The sequence below is a fragment of the Nycticebus coucang genome, chromosome 13 (genome assembly GCF_027406575.1).
Source record: "Nycticebus coucang isolate mNycCou1 chromosome 13, mNycCou1.pri, whole genome shotgun sequence".
In the NCBI taxonomy this organism is placed as follows: Eukaryota; Metazoa; Chordata; class Mammalia; order Primates; family Lorisidae; genus Nycticebus; species Nycticebus coucang.
In genome coordinates this window covers 39,782,476-39,799,970 of record NC_069792.1, presented here as the reverse complement: position 1 = coordinate 39,799,970, position 17,495 = coordinate 39,782,476, and the positions used below count along the sequence as shown (strand labels likewise).

The 17,495-nt window shown below is 46.6% G+C and overlaps 2 protein-coding genes across 2 annotated transcripts in view; both read right to left on the bottom strand.

Annotated features, from left to right (window-relative positions):
• LOC128563704 (serine/threonine-protein kinase Sgk3-like) overlaps positions 1–17,495 on the bottom strand; it is a 227,196-nt gene that overhangs the window by 134,147 nt on the left and 75,554 nt on the right. The window contains exons 5-6 of the mRNA XM_053559135.1: positions 15,016–15,126; positions 13,092–13,122 (exon numbers count right to left, since the gene is read on the bottom strand). The gene's annotated coding sequence lies outside the window, so the exon portion shown is untranslated. The remainder of the gene's footprint in view (positions 1–13,091; positions 13,123–15,015; positions 15,127–17,495) is intronic.
• Positions 8,720–11,187, bottom strand: LOC128563708 (ral guanine nucleotide dissociation stimulator-like). Its single transcript, XM_053559136.1, has 2 exons — positions 10,373–11,187; positions 8,720–9,966 (listed from the first exon to the last, which is right to left on the bottom strand). Exons 1-2 carry the CDS (start codon positions 10,667–10,669, stop codon positions 9,634–9,636), a joined length of 630 nt encoding a protein of 209 aa, XP_053415111.1. The 5' UTR covers positions 10,670–11,187; the 3' UTR covers positions 8,720–9,633.

The following is a 17,495-nucleotide window of genomic DNA, read 5'->3' as shown; positions in this document are numbered from 1 at the left end:
GGCTGGCTCTCAATCTCCCTTCCTGACGTTGAAGGTCACCCTAGACAAGTCCTGTGTGTTTCCATTCTGTCCCCCAGTCGAATACGTGCATAGTGGGGATCGTGCTATCCTCTATATCCTAGGGAATTCATCAAGCGTACTTGAAAATAACGTAGAAAACTCACAGTGTCTTGTCACCTCTGGATAACACACAGACTTGTGGGTGGAAGAATCACAAGAAGGGGTGGAGACAGAACACTGAACGGTACCAGTTGATGAGGTTATTCAAAAAGCCCACCAGATGTTTGAAACAGCTATAAGTTTACCATGTTCTGGTATTAAAGCGATATGAATTCCTTGAGGGAAATAAAAAAACACATCTGCTCTAATCTCTGAGAGCACTCTGAGGCAGGGGAATGCAACTGCACAGGTGTGAGTCTCCACCTTCCCTACACTGTCATTGTCTGGGTTTCATATAATTGTGATACCTCAGCACTTCAAAGCAGGGATGGTAGAAGGGTAAGTCAATCACTTTACAAATAACCCAGCGACATGGAGAGAATAAGATCGTCTTCTAACCATCTCTCTAACCGCATAGCATTCTAGAGACAATTACTGTAGAAACTGAGAAGCAGCTTGTAAAGGAGATTATACAAATCTGGAGCCCAGCAATATGTGCATTATTATAGCATAAATGCAGAAATTGTCCCATTGGAAAATAAACATGTATCTCAAGTGGACCAATGAGCAGTGTAGAAGATTTAATCAATTCTGATAGACATTCTATGTATTCACTCTATTAAACTAAGAAGCAAGATATCCTTATAGGATATTTTACTGCAGAACTTAGGAAAAAGTTCCGTAAGAAAAATTTCCATATTTAATGAGAATGTCTCCAATTCAAAAATGATCATGTGTAGGATAAACAAGGAAGGTGTTTTGATGTAGCCTTGGTGTAATGATTGGTTGAAATTATGATGATGAAGAAAATCCCTCAAAGAAAATAAGAACACACCTTCCAAGATAACACTGACAGCAGATTATCCACTCTGATAAGTTTTAGATTTCTCTCTTAATTCCTTCTTCTTTTATATTTTTTCTTTTGAAAAAAGAAAGATCATAAAGTAAAAAGTGTCCTAAAGGGACCAGAAAATACATGAGCAAGTAGTGAAAGTTGCTATATACCATTTCAAGTTTTCTACTATAATTTTTATTAAAGTTAATTTTTAAAATATGTAATGATCTTACAAAATAAATGATTTCTTTTTTCGTGGCAGAGTCTCACTATGTTGCCCAGAAGAGTGCAATGGCATCACAGCTCACAGCAATCTCCAACTCTTGGGCTTAAGCGATTCTCTTGTCTCAGCCTTCCAAGTAGCTGGGACTTCAGGAGCCTGCCACAGTGCCCAGTCCAGCCATTTTTTGGGTTTAGTTGTCATTGTTATTTTGCAGGCCTGGGCTGGATTCAAACCCGCCAGCCCTGGTGTATGTAGCCGCGGCATAGCTGCTGAGCTGCAGGCGCCAAGCAACAAAATAAATTATTCTACAAAAACAAACAAACAAACAAACAAACAAAGCAATACAAATGTATTAAAAACTCCTAAAATTTTACTTTAGGTAACTATATCTTGTTCAGCCGGCAAATTATTATTTGGTTTCATATGTTTAAAATATGTCAATATTTATTAATTTATTTATTCATTCATTCATTTCTTAGACAGGATCACACTCTATCACCCTGGGTAGAGGGCTGTAGCATCATAGGTCACAGCAACCTTAAACTGGGGCTTAAGCTATTCTCCTACCTCAGCCTCCCTAGTAGCTGAGATTACAGGTGCCTGCCAGGACACCTGGCTAATTTTTCTATTTTTAGTAGAGATGGGGTCTTGATGCTTCTCAGGCTGTTTTCCAACTCATGAGATCAAGCAATCCACCCACCTCAGCCTCCGGGAGTGCTGAGATTACATGTGTGAGCCACCACACCCAGCAGAATTATCTAAACATTTAAATCACTTTTCTCAATCTCAGCTAAAGAAAGATGCTGCGAGAAAGCTGAAAGCACGTGGGAACTTTGCAGCATGACCTGCTCACTAATGGTAAAGTAGAAACGAGCAGGAATCAGGAGCTTGGAGTTGGCCACACGAGCCTTTTTTGAACAGTATTCTTACCAGAACTAATAAAATAAATGTGTATTAGCACAATTAAGGTTATTTTTCTTTTTCTTTTATTTATTTTATTATTTTTTATTTTTTTGTGGTTTTGGGCCGGGGCTGGGTTTGAACCCGCCACCTCCGGCACATGTAACCGGCACCCTACTCCTTGAGCCACAGGCACCGCCTTATTTATTTATTTTTTAATTGTTAAATCATAGTTGTATACATTAGTGCAGTCAAGGAGTACAATGTGCTGGTTTCATATACAATCTGAACTATTCTCATCAAACTGTTGAACATAACCTTCATGGCATTTTCTTAGACAATTAGGGTTCTATACACACACATGTATGTTCATGTGGTGGGAAACCTGTGGCCTTCTTGATCTTTGTACGCAACTTTTTAAATGAATCCAAATTTTACAGAGCCAATCCTTTTCATAAAGAGATGTATTCTCTGGCAGTGCCTGTGGCTCAAAGGAGTAGGGCACTGGCCCCACGTACCAGAGGTGGTGGTTCAAACCCGGCCCCAGCCAAAAACCGCAAACAACAACAACACAAACAAACAAACAAACAAAAAAAACAACGAGATTCTGTGAAATTTGGATTTGGTCAAGGGATCGTACTTGGGGTTCTGAAGGGCCATATTGACCTGGGGCCAGTTTCCCCACCTTTCAAATCTGGATGGTACCGCATGCTGCACGCCTAGGCTGTGGGACATGGCCTAATGATTTTGTACTACAAATCTGTACAGCATGTTCTGAACATAACAGGCAATTGTGACAGTAAGTATTTGTGTGTCTGAACATGTCTAAACTTTGAAAAGGTATACTGAAAGTACAGTATAAAAGACTGTTTTCAATGGTATCCCTGCACAGGACACTCACCATGAAGGAAGCTTACAAAATTAGAAGTAAGTCTCTGGGTAAGTCAGCGAGTTAAGGGGTGAGTACATGTGCAGGGTTAGGGGATTACCATATACTGTTGTAGACTTTATAAATACTGTACACTTAGCTACACTATATTTATATTAAAAATTATTCTTTCTTCAGTAATAAATTAACCTTACCTTCCTGTATTTTTTTACTTTGTACATCTTTGAATTTTGTGAACATTCTTACCTTTTTGTAATAAAAGTTTACGTAGCCCAACTGTCCAAAAGTATTTTCTTTCTTTATATCCTAATTCTATAAGCTTTTTCTATTTTTACGATTTTCTTCATCTATTGTATATAATGCAATGGTACATTTTAAAACTATGAAGTGCAGAGCATAAATGTCTTACCATGAAAAATAAGTAAGTCAGGTGCTGGTTATGTTAACAAGTTTGATGTGAGCTTTGCAACCTGTATATCTGTTTAGGACAATGTACCCTATAAATGCATTAATATACACAGTCATGATTTCATAGAATTAAAAATGAAAGTCATTTTAATTAAAAAAATTGAAGAAAGTAATCAATGGCAAAGTGATTTGCCAAAGTTCCAACAGAACGTGGCTAATAAAGGCAGCATTTAAAACTTAAAAAAGGATTTTCTTTTGACCTTTAAAGCTTTTTTGTGACTGGATGCAGGGGCTCATGCTTGTAATTCTAACACCCTGGGAGGCTGAAGCTGGTGAATCGTTTTAACTCAGGAGTTCAAGAGCAGCCTAAGCAAGAGTGAGACTCCATCGCTACTAAAAATAGAAAAAGCTAGCCAGGCATTGTAGCAGGCACCTGTAGTCCCAGCTACTTGGGAAGCTGAGGCAAGAAGATCCCTAGAGCCCGAGAGTTTGAAGTTTGAGGTTGCTGTGAGCTATGACTCCAAAGCACTCAACCCCAAGGCGAATGAGTGAGACTCGGGCTCAAAACAATAAGAACAATTTTCTTTTGTTAAATACTCAGATGCAGGCACACACATTAGCCTAGTGCTACACAGGGTCAGGATCATTGCTACCACCTTTTCAGCACCACATGTCCCACTGGAAGGTCTTCAGGGAAAACAACATACACGCAGACATCTCCTACAATAACAACGCCTTTTTCTGAAATACCACCTGAAAAAAATTACTGAAGGGACCAGGGATAGAGTTGGGGGGAAGGGTCTGTAAAAGGAGGAGGAGGCCAGTTCATGGATTGGGAACACTGTATTAGCAGAGACAGGAGAGAGAAAGGGTAGAGTGGAGTGAGCCCAGGATCAAGCCGGGCTCTCGCACAGTCTCAGGAGACTTTTATTATCCCATTATCAGTAGGGCTGAATGTGGCAGAGGGTTCAGGGGAGTCATTTCTTCTACAGAGACACTAATTTTTATACTCCAGGAAAATCTAGGAGTTGTTCCCTTAATTGGCCACTGGAGTCAATGAAGGTGTAAGAATAAAGGTTACAGCTCAGGAAGATGCCTGACTGGTAGCAAACCTTGGCAGAGGCTCCTGACCAGAGGAAGGAAAAGTGGACAGAATCGGATACTATGAAGCCAACAGTGGAGACCTGAGCCAAGAAAGAAGTTCAGCAAGCACCCTCTGTAGTAGGCTGTGGCTGTATTAGACTTCCAGGAACATGCCAGTCTCAAAAGAACTGATGTGTTCAGATCATCCATGTAGGGCTGTGATTTGTAATTTAAATTTTTAGTTGTGTTCTGAGGTAACCACAAATTACATTCAACCAAACTTGGGTCCACCGAGTGGGAAAAGGGGTGGGGAGGAGAATAATCTTGTTTCTCTTAGGAATTTTTTATTTGGATAGTGCTTTTTCTTTGTTCCACATTAAGGCCTTTTTTGCTTTGACTTGAAATAAATTCTTTGACAGAGCATATTGCTTGGTTAAGTAACCTGAAGTATGCATTAGAATTGTGAACTGTCTTGGGAATTTGCCAATCCTGAGAGTAGAACCAAATAGTCTTTGATGTAAAGGGCAGTGGATGCCAGAGGCTCTACTTCAGGTGCTGCTAAAGCCTCCTCTAATCAGGTTGTCATTAGCAAACTATAGAGGGAAAGTGTGGTTTCTGCTCAGGCTAAGGGATTCGCTGACCTGTCCTTATAAATTCAAAGCAACGTAAGCAAAACCTCAGCTACAACCCATGTAAGTTAAAGGGATTGTGCATGATCTTTGATAGAATTCCATATATACTGTGTCCAATTTGTTTGTTTTTTGCCCCTACAAGTGTGATGTGCCCATATTTTTAAGGTGTTGGACATTCTGTACATGCAGCGATTGTCCCAGCTAGCTCTGTTATCAACCTATTGGTGTTTCTTTATGTTGTTCATTTGGAGTCAAAGTGAAAGGTGATACAGCACTTCATTTTTGATAATTACAGCTTGAGCTGTCTAATAGTTGTAGTCCTGAAAAGGGACTTGAAGCTACCAGGATTATAGAGAAAAGTTTCTGTCAACCTAATGAGTTAGTCTGGCAGTCTCCTAGTTTTAAAAGTCTTGGATCTGTCAATCAAATAAGGGTAGACAGAAAATAAGTTTAAGTAACTTATCAAGATTACAAAATCAAAGAGGGTGAAAGATTAGACTTTTTTTTTTTTTGGCCGGGGCTGGGTTTGAACCCGCCACCTCTGGCATATGGGACCAGCACCCTACTCCTTTGAGCCACAGGCACTGCCCGAAAGATGGGACTTTGTATAAAAGATCTCCACCCCTCTACATCTAAGACTCTTTAGCTAAAGCATAGAACCACTTCCTGGTCTTTACTTACTTTGCTGGCTGCAGGGAATAACAGGACGGATGACTGTCTTCTCTCTCCCTGAAGGCTGTTTACAGCCAGGCCTTCACTTTTATGATACTTCTTTTTTTTTTTTGTCTAATCCGTCATAAAAGCACTTCTTTTGTCTTGCTATAGGGATTTTCATGTTTCATGAAGGTTTGGGGTTATATTTGGATTCCATCAAAGTTGTATTTCAAGATCAAAATGGTATTTTTAAAATTTGAATATACTTCATTCTATTGTGTCAAATACTTTAGGTTTTTCTTAATCTAGATTTTAAAATCAACAATTTAATAAATTCATAATTGTTTTATGAGAATACCATTTAGGTATTTTGGGAGAAAACTATATATATATATATATATATAGATAGATAGATATATGTATATATCTATCTATATATATGTATCTATCTATCTATATATATATACACACACATACATTTATATAAGACATGGTTCTTTCCTAAAATTATGGTCACCCTAGGTAACTCCAAATTACATGTATTGTGAAAACGATATTCCATGTATCTTACTGGTACCATTTCATTTCACCTCTATATACTTCAGGGCACCACTCTCCAATTTCTCATAAAGGCTGTGACACCATCTACTCCTGCTCTATTTTAGGTTTTCTTTAGCTCATAGCATCTATTTTCCACTTCCTGATAGAAAACTCCCTTAAGGCAGATGGTCTTTACTAATATAAAAGTCTCCCTGTTTGTTCAAAAACCTGTTTTAAAAGGTGTTTGAAAAGATAGCCAAAGGCACTTCCTTAAGTGTTTGCATTACTGATTTAGCATTACTGATGTAAATGCTTACTAATGTCTTCCTTTAAGCAAAACATAAGGAGATAATAATCCTAGATTTTATGCTTTAAAAAGCAAATTCTGAATAATCTGTACTTTATGGTATTCGATGGAGCATGTGGGGAGGCATACACTTATAATCAAGAAATTAAAGAAATAGAGACAAAATTACTATGTGGTACTACAAAAATATTTCTTTGCCCTTTGGAATTTTAATTACATAAACTAGAGTCTTTGATGTATAATAATAATCAAAAGTTATAGAAAGCACATAATTAATTGAAATAGCTGATAGAGAAGCAAAAGGGAAAACAAAAGTTATTGTCAAAATATACATGGTAGAAAAACAGAAACTAAACTGAATTTAGAACAAACATTATTTTATTAGTAAGAAAAAGACTCAGGTTAACTTTGAAATAAAGTTGAAAGTTATATATACACAAGATGACTTTCTCCTTGTATATGCAGGCTATCCTAAAACATGTCTATCTTTTAATACTATTCTTTCTTTTCCAAGGGATAGTGCCTTAATTATATTTTGTACTTAATAGCTAGAAAGTGAAAAGGATTGTGTTGAAGAAAATATGTACTTAAACATGAAGAATGATTAAATTTTTGGAGTATGAATCAGGGCAAGGGGCTGATCTCTGGGGTCTTTCTCTGGAGTGGTTCCCTTCTCCCCTCCCATCCTCTGAAGGCCCACTCTGTCCTCAGAGTTGGATATCAACTGCCTTTCTCCAGGAGTTGGTTTTCATTCCCATCCTGCACATTTCATGGGGTGGACTGCCCCTTCCCTGTACGTCAAACCCTCCCAGGAAATCTACGATGTGGAGGATGGAGCCAGGGAATGTCCTCCCAGGGCAGTCTCTGACTTCCACATGTTGTGCTTCCCCAGAGAGAGGCCCCGGTTTTCCACCTTCCCCTTTGTGTTATGTCGAGCACATTTCCGTGCAAGACACAGCTAGTGCCCGGGAGAGAGGCCCCTACCAATGACTCCCACCTCCTTGGGCTCCCTTGCTGCGTGTCATCCAGGGTCACCAGCCAGGGGACCTGCACACAGAAAAGCACTTGCACCCACATCACGATGTGGGTTGTGATGTAGGGGGTGGGGGAAGCTGAAGCTGGGCCTTCTGTCCCAACACTCCCTCATGACAAGTAGGGACACACAAACTCTCCTGGCACACAAAGAGTGTTTGGAGCCACATGGGAGCTGCCTGGGTGTGGAGGAGCAAATTTCAACTCCTTCCGTGGGCAGCACCTGAGGGAGAGGCTGAGTCCAGCTCAGCCAGACACTCGGGCAGCTCAGCAGTCAGGCAGCTCTGCAGCTTCTGCCTTGGGAGCAGGGACTGGAGGCTGACGTCGGGCCTGATACCCCAGCTCACAGGGCTGCCTGGGAGCAGTTTTGCTGAGTGCTGAGTTCTCGGGGCTCCATCCATGAAAGGTCTCCCCCCAGCCTTAGGATTCTAAGCCCCAGCGTGCCAGCCCCAGGCTCACTCACAGCCAGATCATTGTGCGTCCACTTCTGCAGCTGGATTAGGTCATTGAGGAAGACCACAAGAAAGGAAACGATGCCCTGTGTCATTCGGGTGGGAGTGGTGATGAGCACCCATCTGCAGGTGGCCTTCCCAGTTCTGTTGCCTGGAATCTCACCACCCATCTCCTAGACCCCTGCTAAAGATCTCCAACTTGGAGCAGCCAGAGACCTTCAGCTCCCTCCTTCAATTCTATCCCTCTCCTCCCCCAGCTGCACCCATGGTCACCTACAGCCCTGGGATGTTAACAGGTCACAATGTCTTGTGGTCCACGACCTCACCCTTCCCAAAGGGCATGCTGAGCCCAGCTCTTGCAGGCCTTTGTCCTGGTTCCTCTGCTGAGGGCATTTGAGGCACCAGCTACAGGAAGGAGGGCCTAGGAGGAGGCCCTTGCTCTCCTGATGGGGAGACTCCAGCTGGGAGGGAGGCCCTGCCCTCTGTACCAGTGGCCCTCCCCACCCACACCAAAGGAGGTTCACCTTTCCAACTCCACTGCCTCATCTGGGTTCTCTGGGGGTTGCTTTCCCGGGTGGCCAGCTTGGAGATCCCCAGCTGCCAGGGTCAGGACAAGGTCAGTGAGACTATTTTGCCCTCACTCAGCTACTCCCAGGACCCTGACCTCGCACTGTGGACACCTGACCACAGTCAGCTGGTGAGGTGGTACAGTCACTCAGTTAGCTCTGGTTCTAGACCCACCCCTGTCCTACACCCACTTGCTATGTCACTTGGGGCATGCACCTCAGCCCCTCGTTTGTCTGGAGACCCTGCCCCAGCTGCCCACGCCACACACCAGCAATAGAGGCCTGGCTTTCTGAAGAATTTCTGGCTGGTTTTGGGAAAGAAAGAAGCCCCCCCGCCAACCCCCACCACGTTTTCCCATCGTCTGGTGGAAGCTCCATAACCAGAAAGACCAATGCAAGAGCCATAGCCCTGCTAATTATCCAGCTCATTCCTGATGAACAGCCAGCAAAGCCCCACGGCCAGAGCCCCGGCCTGCACCCACCTGCCCCCAGACAGATCCTTCTCTCTTCTGAACAGGACTGGTGACTGGTACTTTTCAGGTCAACGTTGAGTGAGAAAATTAACCAAAAAATACCTGGCCCGGTACCCTTTCCGAATTCACCTCTTTCTGCCCTCAAAACATTTGCCCCCATCTCCAGTCGCCCTTTATTTTTATCAGATTTTTCTGTGTTATGCCATCATCTTATGCACACAGTTGTTCATAAGCTCTGGAGCTTTCCCTTTGTAGAGGGGAAAGGAAGTCGGATAAATCAGGGAGTAGCGGGGAGGAGGGCGAGTTCACATTCCTTTAACTGGGAATGAAAAGGATCCAAACTGGCAGGATTTGTGTTTCCTCTGGGCTCCTGATTCCCAGAGGCTCCACAGGACTGGGGCGGGCGCCGACCTGCTGTTCATCTGGCCCAGCCCAATGTCAACTGGACAGCTCAGTTTCTCAGTTTACATGTGCTGTGCACTAGACATGGGAATATCTCCAATGTGGCAAAAACCTGTGCCCCATAGTTAAGAAAACTTGGTGCTGAGTTACACATTCAGTGCTAACACCCCAGTGGACTGAGAGACCCTGCCAGGTTGCCCATTCCCGCCTTTGGAGGCGCTGGGCTCCCCTCCACTTCCAGTGCAGTGAGGGAGCATGGCAGACCCCGGAGAGGTGCTGGGTGCAGCTCGGGAGACAGAAGCCCACCCACCTGGATGCTGCCCTCCAGGTTTCCTGGAGCCTATGGATGGGCATAGACTTCAGGGCTTTGACTATGGCATGAGATGAGTAGTTTCTCAACTTGTTACACTCCTGGGGAGAGAAGAGGATGCACGGTGAGGTGGGGAGTTGGAGCCCCACTGCCCCAGCTGTGCCCCCTGTGCTGACCTTTCCTCTGTGGGGACGCAGAGGCCCAGGGAAGCACAGGAAAGCAGTCTGGGCCCCAGTGAGTTTCACACTCTGGGAGGACAATTACAGTTCAACCCAAGGTAGGTGTTCAGGTGGAAAGGGCGCATCAACACTGGGCATGGAAGTCAAGGTCAGTGGGCCCCTGACAGGAAGGGCTGGGGGCTGTTCAGAGGCCTGGACTCTGTTCAGCAAAATTGACATCGGACAGAGGAGAAAAACCAGTGTCCTAGGGCTTCCCATGCTTTACCCGGGCCACCTGGATCCAGAGCCCCAGCACCCTGGCCCTGTCCCAGGCCCTCCCATAGCTTACCCTGGCCACCTGGATCCAAAGCTCCAGCACCCTGGCCCTGTCCTGGGCCTTCATGGTGTGGGTTCCCAAGCATGGAGTTATTACAAAGTACACCACCCTATAAAAGTGAGTGAGGGCAGCATAGACTGGTGCCACCTGCTTCATGTCCATCCACTCCCACTCAATCCAAATGGACCCCAGGCACTCCCAGGGCAGCACCTTCATGCATTGCTCTTGGGGAGGAAGAAAGATCCACATGGGCACGGCCCAGGACAGCTCTGAGTCTAAAGTCACCCCTTGACTCAGGCAGGTGACCATATTCTGAGCTTTGGCATTGGCTCTCCCAGAGTAGTCGGAGCCCCAGGTTTCATTCCCCTTTCACTGAGGGCACAAAACGCATAGAGCCGGGCAAGGAGAGAACAGCATGTGGTATTTCCCCCAGGCTGGCCTCACAGACCCCACACTTCACAAGATGTCTAAGCCTGGCCCTTCCCGAGGCCACCTGTGTGCGAGGCCTTCTTTCTTTGGAGACACACATTGCCTGTAGCAGCTACCTCCAGGGTCTCAGTGCGGGTGTCTGGTCTGAAATGGAGTACTTGCCAGATGTGTAGTAATTGCTGAGGCTGGTGAGGCCTCCACGGCGGGGGGCTTAGCAGCCTGGGGGCGGGGGAGGGTGTGCTCAGTGGTTTACTCCAGCATCTAGTGGGCCAGGTCCCCGCCCTGTGCTCTGTCCCCTCCCATGGGATGTGCCCAGCAGCTGTGTGTAGCTGCTACAGACACAGGGACCGTATCTACAGAAAGAAACTCAACCAGGTGGCCTGGCTCATAGGATGTGGAGCAGGTTGGGACCAGATTGTTGGCCTCTGGTCAGGGAAGGGGGTTTGAGCAGCTGCTCACCGCATCCATGAGCGTCAGCTGTTCATCCAGATGTTCGGCTGTGTAGGCCATGATGAGAGACAGCCCTGCCCTGCACAGCTTTTTCTCAGGCACAGTCCATAGAAGGCAGAGGCCTGGAATTGCCTCTGGTTGTGCCTTTCCTGTTGTCACTGGCGGTGGCTCTGTCCTAGGTGCTGGTGCTGCCCTTGACCCTGGCCCTGGTGTTGGCTCCATATACAGTGGCAGATCCAGGGATGCAGGTGCCCCTGGCTCCAGAGCAGGCCTCTGCTCTCCCAGATCTGCCAGTGCTGGTTCTATGGCCAGCACTGGGAGTGCTTGTCCTTCTGGAGATTGAGCAGGAAATGGAAAAGGAGATGAAGTCAGCGCATCTGTCACTCCCTACTGGGTTATCCAAACACCCCATTACCTCCCCATGATAAAGAGAATTTGAGCCCCAAATTTTACCTTTGTGAAGCTGGTAAACTGTGGCCATCTCACCCTCTGGATCTGCACCAATGGGCCTGAGTTGCTCCAGCCAGGCAAGAGCAACGTTTGCTAGATGCCCCAGATGTGATGTGGACGCGGTGTCCTCTATATGAGCCTCCTGAAACATGAGCCCTGCAATGTTCAGAGACTGGTCAAAGACCACAGGGTATCCTTCTGGCCAGGAGATGCAGATGGAAGAGGTGGTTCTGGGGATGACAAGCGGACGCTGAGTCAGAGGCCTGGCTTTTCCTCCGACACCTTTCCCAGGACATTCCTGTGTGTTTATGTGTCCCTGGGCCTGCTCCTCCAGTCTAGAGGACAGGCTGAACTCCCCCTTCTGTCTCTGCTGCCCCGGAAGGGACAGAACGGGTTCATGGATCAGGACTGGACACACTGTTGTGGGCCTCGCCCTCCCACTGCCATTGTCACCCCAGGTCAACTGCACAGACCTGTGAACCCCTGGGCCCTCAGGGCTGTGACTGGAAGCCAGAGGTCCAGCAGGGTGCTCATGATCACTCCAGTCTGGGCTTCCGGTGCTGTTAGGGAGGGGGTGTGGGGTGGAGGAGACAACCAGAGCTGGGAAGGGGCTGTGCTGAGGATGGGCCCCTCAGGGGTAGCTCTGAGCCCCGCTTCTCCTCTCTGTAGAGACCTGCAACCCACCCACAGCTCTAACCAAGTCATTTCTTCCCTGAAATCCCCTGACCTTAGCCCTCTCATGAGCGTCCTCAAGTGGCTGAGACCCAGGTTCTGTTTTTTCTCCACAGCCACAGTCCACAGAGCTCCATACTCTGAGTGGAAAAGGAGTTCTTAGATTGCATCACAAATGCATGCATTTTGAGTTATTCCTGGGGTTTGTGATGAAAAAATCCCAGAATCTTGGATCTTTCTCCGTGCATAGAAGATGCTGGGTGGTCTTCCAGGAGGAGGACGTTACCTCCTCATGTCTGCTCTGACTTCCTGCCTCCCTGCACAGAACTGCAGCCCGAAGACTGTCCCCTTCTTTGTTCATTAAATTAAGTTTCTAGCACATGCCTGCACAAGCAGCTGGTTACTGAATGGCTTTGCAGATCTCTAAGCGGTTCTCGGGACTCTTTCCCCTCCCCAGGAAACCCTGTTCTCTCAAGGACAGGGACAAGGTGTAAGGAAACTCAAACCTCTGCGAGTGGGACCAGGCTTGCTCTCTCTGTGCTTTTCCCACAAAGAGAGAGGTGTGGGCTACTGGGGTGTGAGGCAGAGGGCGCCTTCTGTGAAGAGACAGACGGTAAATGTGAACAGCCACAGCAGCCCCTGAAGCCTCTCCACAGAGCCAAGAGCGAGGGACACACCTGCCATGTCTTAAGCATTTTCCACCAAAACCTCATAAAGCTCATCCTCTGACCACTGAAGTAGAGGGTGGACTAATGTCCATACTAGCGGGAACAAAGAGAGACACACAGTCAGTGACCCTGACCCTCCAGAGAATGGGGTCCAATGCTCAATGCAGGAAGCTCCAGCCCTTCTGAGACTCCTGTCCACGATTCTACACTTTTCACATAAAATGTGATGGGCACGAGGAGCTGCAGGAAACCCCTGACACCCTCCAGGCTGCTTCAGGGGGGTTGTTAGGCAGAACAACAATGCCCCTGCTCAGACACCCTGTATGAAGAGCACAGTGCCAGTGAGTCCCCTAATGACCCTCACCGTGCAGATGAGAAAACTCAGGCTCTGGGATGTCACCTGGCTGTCACCGGCACGTGGGTCAGAGCTGCGGCCCTCCCAGGGAGGTCTGCATGAATTTTCCCCTAAGCTTGCAACAGCTCAGCCTGCTCTCACTCAGGGAGAGGGTCTTGGCCCAGCCTGTTTTCCCCCTCTATGTAGAGACCATGCACAGGGTCATGCGTCCTACAAGAGGACTCTCCGCTGAGAACTGCGCAAGTGTCTGTTTTTGTTACTTTAAAAAAGTCTTGAGAGACAGCCTGAGTAACTCTGGGCTTGGCATAGGGGCAAATGCAGTGAGACCCCAGGGTGTAAGAAAGCTTGTTACAAGGCCACAGGGCTGAGGAGGTGACTCAGCGGGGAGAAATCTCAAATAGGTATGAAGAATATAGGTATGACTGAAATGTGACTCCCAAGTGTCAGTCGCAAAACTGGTAATGGAAGCAATGATGTGATTGCATTTCCTACCAAACCTACATTGGAAAACACTTATAACAATATTAATACCAAGGAGGCTGCCTACAGAGCAGCAGCGACATTCAAAAACCACTGCTAACCTGTCCATGCCACAGGAAGTCTGGAAGTTATACTGACCACAGCCAATACAACTGTCCACATGTAAACTGTTGCCAAGCACCCACTTCCTGGGAGCCCACCTGAGCACATGTCATGGGCCGAAATTCATACCTTCATGTCTGATGCCCCCAGAACACGACTGCATTAGCACAAAAGGTCCTTGTAGTTACATGTCCCTAATTCCATATGACTGGTGTCCTTATAAGAAGAGGTGCTAAGGACACAGAGAGGCATGACTGAGGACCACTCTGTGAACCAAGAGATGGAAGGTGGCCACAGAAGCCGAGGAGAGAGGCCTCTGAGAGAGCTCCCCAGCCGGCAGCTTTACATGGGACTTCCAGCCTCCAGAACTGAGGAAAGTGAATTTCTGTTCACGGAGCCCTTCAACCTTGGGGCTGAGTTCTCCCAGCCCCCCAAATCTGTCCCAGCCAAATGGGACACAACAGATTGCCTGCAGCATGGCTGACTGAGAAATAGGAATGTGTTCTGTCAGGCTCCACTGGCATTGAAAGGCTGGGGAGCAGCGGGAATGGCCTCCCTGAGGGAAACTGGCCAAGACCAGAGGGGAGAGCTCCTGCCCAGTGGGGCAAAGGAGCTGTTCCTGCAGATGGCACCTTGTAGACAAGAAAGTACAGTAGCTTTATCTCGTTTTGTGAGTGACCCCCTACCATCTTGTATAGCCCCCCTGGAGTAGTGTTGGTTGTTAAGTGTTGGAAAGGCCAGGCAGGGGAAGGGAGCTGCCTGCCTGGTCTGGGAGACCCGTGGACCAGTTTAAATCTGTGAGAGCATCAGTCACATGGGGAACTATCCCTGGACTAGTGTAAAGTGAAAACTAGAGGAAGCATTTTCTCTGACATCCCCACAAGTATGTGAGTCGTGAAGGTGCCTCTTACTAAGTTGCCACTGGGGACGTAGGAAGGCCGGAATATTTACGGAGGGAATTGTGGGTCACTCAAGGGGAAAACTGCCAAGGACAGAGTCCAGGGCATCCCTCTTTGGGTCTGTGGAGACCCCTTTGTGCCCATTCTCACCCCAGTCTGGCGCTGGCTGCGGTTGATGGCCTGGTGCAACTGCTCTTCATCCAAAGAGGATGGATGTTTGGAGTTCTCCAGTGGCTCCTCACGGACCCCCTGCGCGGAGCTCTGGAAAGAGAGGGCCCAAAGTTGGGCCGAGAGGCATCAATGTCTGCCTGGCGCTCTACTCAGGGGAACCACCCAGGGAGACTCATTTCTATTCTACCATGGACAAAGAGACACACACAGTCAGTGACCCTGACCCTCCAGAGAATGGGGTCTGATGCTCAATGCAGGAAGCTCCATCCCTTCAGAGACTCGTGCCTTTAGAAGTCAGGGGTGTCCACGATTCTACACTTTTCACTGAAAATGTGATGGGCACAAAGAGCTGCATGAAACCACTGACACCTTCCTGGCTGCTTCAGGGAAGTTGTTAGGCAGAACAACAATGCCCTGCTCACACACCATATATCAGAAGCATTGTGGCAGTGAGTCTCCAAATGGCCCTCACTGTGCAAATGAGAAAACTCAGGCTCTGGGATGTCACCTGGCTGTCACAAGCATGTGGGACATAGCTGCAGCCCTCCCAGGGAGGCCTCCATGAATTTCCCCCTAAGTTCGTAGAGGCTCAGCCTGCTCTCGCTTGAGGAGAGGGTCTTGGGCAGCCTATTTTCCCCCTCCATGTAGAGACCATGCACAGGACCAGACGTCCCAGGAGAGACCTCTCTACTGAGAACAGCGCAAGTGTCTGTCCTTGTAACATTAAACGGATTCCTGAGAAACAGCCTCAGCACCTCTGGGCCTGGCATAGGGGTAAATGCTATGAGACCCCAGGTAAAAGCTTATTACAGGGCCACAGGGCTGAGCAGGTGACTCAGGGGAAAGAAATCCCAAATAGGTATGAAGACACTGAAATGTGACTCCCAGGTGTCAGTCCCAAAACTGGAAATGGAAGCAATGATGTGATTGCATTTCCTACCAAACCTACATTGGAAAACACTTAAAACAATGTTAAAACCAGGGCGGCTGGCTGCAGAGCAGCAGCGACATTCAAAGACCACTGCTAACCTGTCCCTGCCACAGGAAGTCTGGAAGTTATACTGACCACAGCCAATACAACTGTCCACATGTAAACTGTTGCCAAGCACCCACTTCCTGGGAGCCCACCTGAGCACATGTCATGGGCCGAAATTCATACCTTCATGTCTGATGCCCCCAGAACACAACTGCATTATGTCAAAAGATCCTTGTAGTTACGTGTCCCTAATTCCATAGAACTGGTGTCCTTATAAGAAGAGGTGCTAAGGACACAGAAAGGCACGACTGAGGACCACTCTGTGAACCAAGAGATGGAAAGTGGCCACAGAAGCCAAGGAGAGAGGCCTCTGAGAGAGCTCCCCAGTCGGCAGCTTTACATGGGACTTCCAGCCTCCAGAACTGAGGAAAGTGAATTTCTGTTCACGGAGCCCTTCAACGTTGGGGCTGAGTTCTCCCCAGCCCCCCAAATCTGTCCCAGCCAAATGGTTGCTACTATTTAGAGGATTTTTACTGCATGTATGATGCTTCACTTAATATAAAAGGAAGAGAATTTTATTCTAGCAACATATAAATATTGGGTCTTTTATTTATTTTTTAGGTGAGGCTTTTAGGTTGCTGGATCCTTTATACTGCATTCCTCAACTCCTGGGCCACAGACCAATATGGTCTTCACACCCCCAGAAACGAGGGTGCTGAGTAGGAGGTGAGCAGGTAGGCGAGTGAGAAAATCCTCATCTTTATTACAGCCACTTCCCATCACTGTAATCACTGCATGAGCCCCCCTCCTGTCAGATCAGGGCATCATCCAACCTTAGTGTAAACTGAGCATGTGAAGGATGTATGTTGTTGGCTCCTTATGAGACTCAGATGCTGCTCTCCTCACCCCACTCCTTCCATGGAAAAACTGTTTTTCATGAAGCTAGTCCTAGTGCCAAAAATGTTGGGGCCTTCCACTTTGTATCATTAGTATGCAGCTTTCTTTTATAATAACAGAATTTCTGAGCATCCCTTTAGATAGTAGGGTAAATTTATTGTTTTATAAAATTTATTTTCCTTTCACTCCTTTCCTGTGGGCCAAAAGTACTACTATGGCTCCTGATTTGGGGCTTGGTCACATGACCTGCTTTGGTCAATACACTGTTACGATCACTGTAGGAGCTTGACAATTTCCTGCTCTATAGATTTAAAGTCAGTGTTTCATTATTATTCTGAAATAAAGCATTTTCTCACAAAAAAGGTATGTGAATCAATTAGCCAAAAAAAAAAAAAAAAAGAAATCTGATTTATTACTTTCCCAAATCAATGTCCCAGGCTTGCTTAACATAAACAGCAGGTACATAAATCTGTGTATGTGTTTGTATGCATGTTAACTATAAAAATGTTATGACTAATTAAATAATAGTATGGATGTTTTTCACATGTCATAATAATTATATAACAGGCCCTTCTTTTTTTTTTCT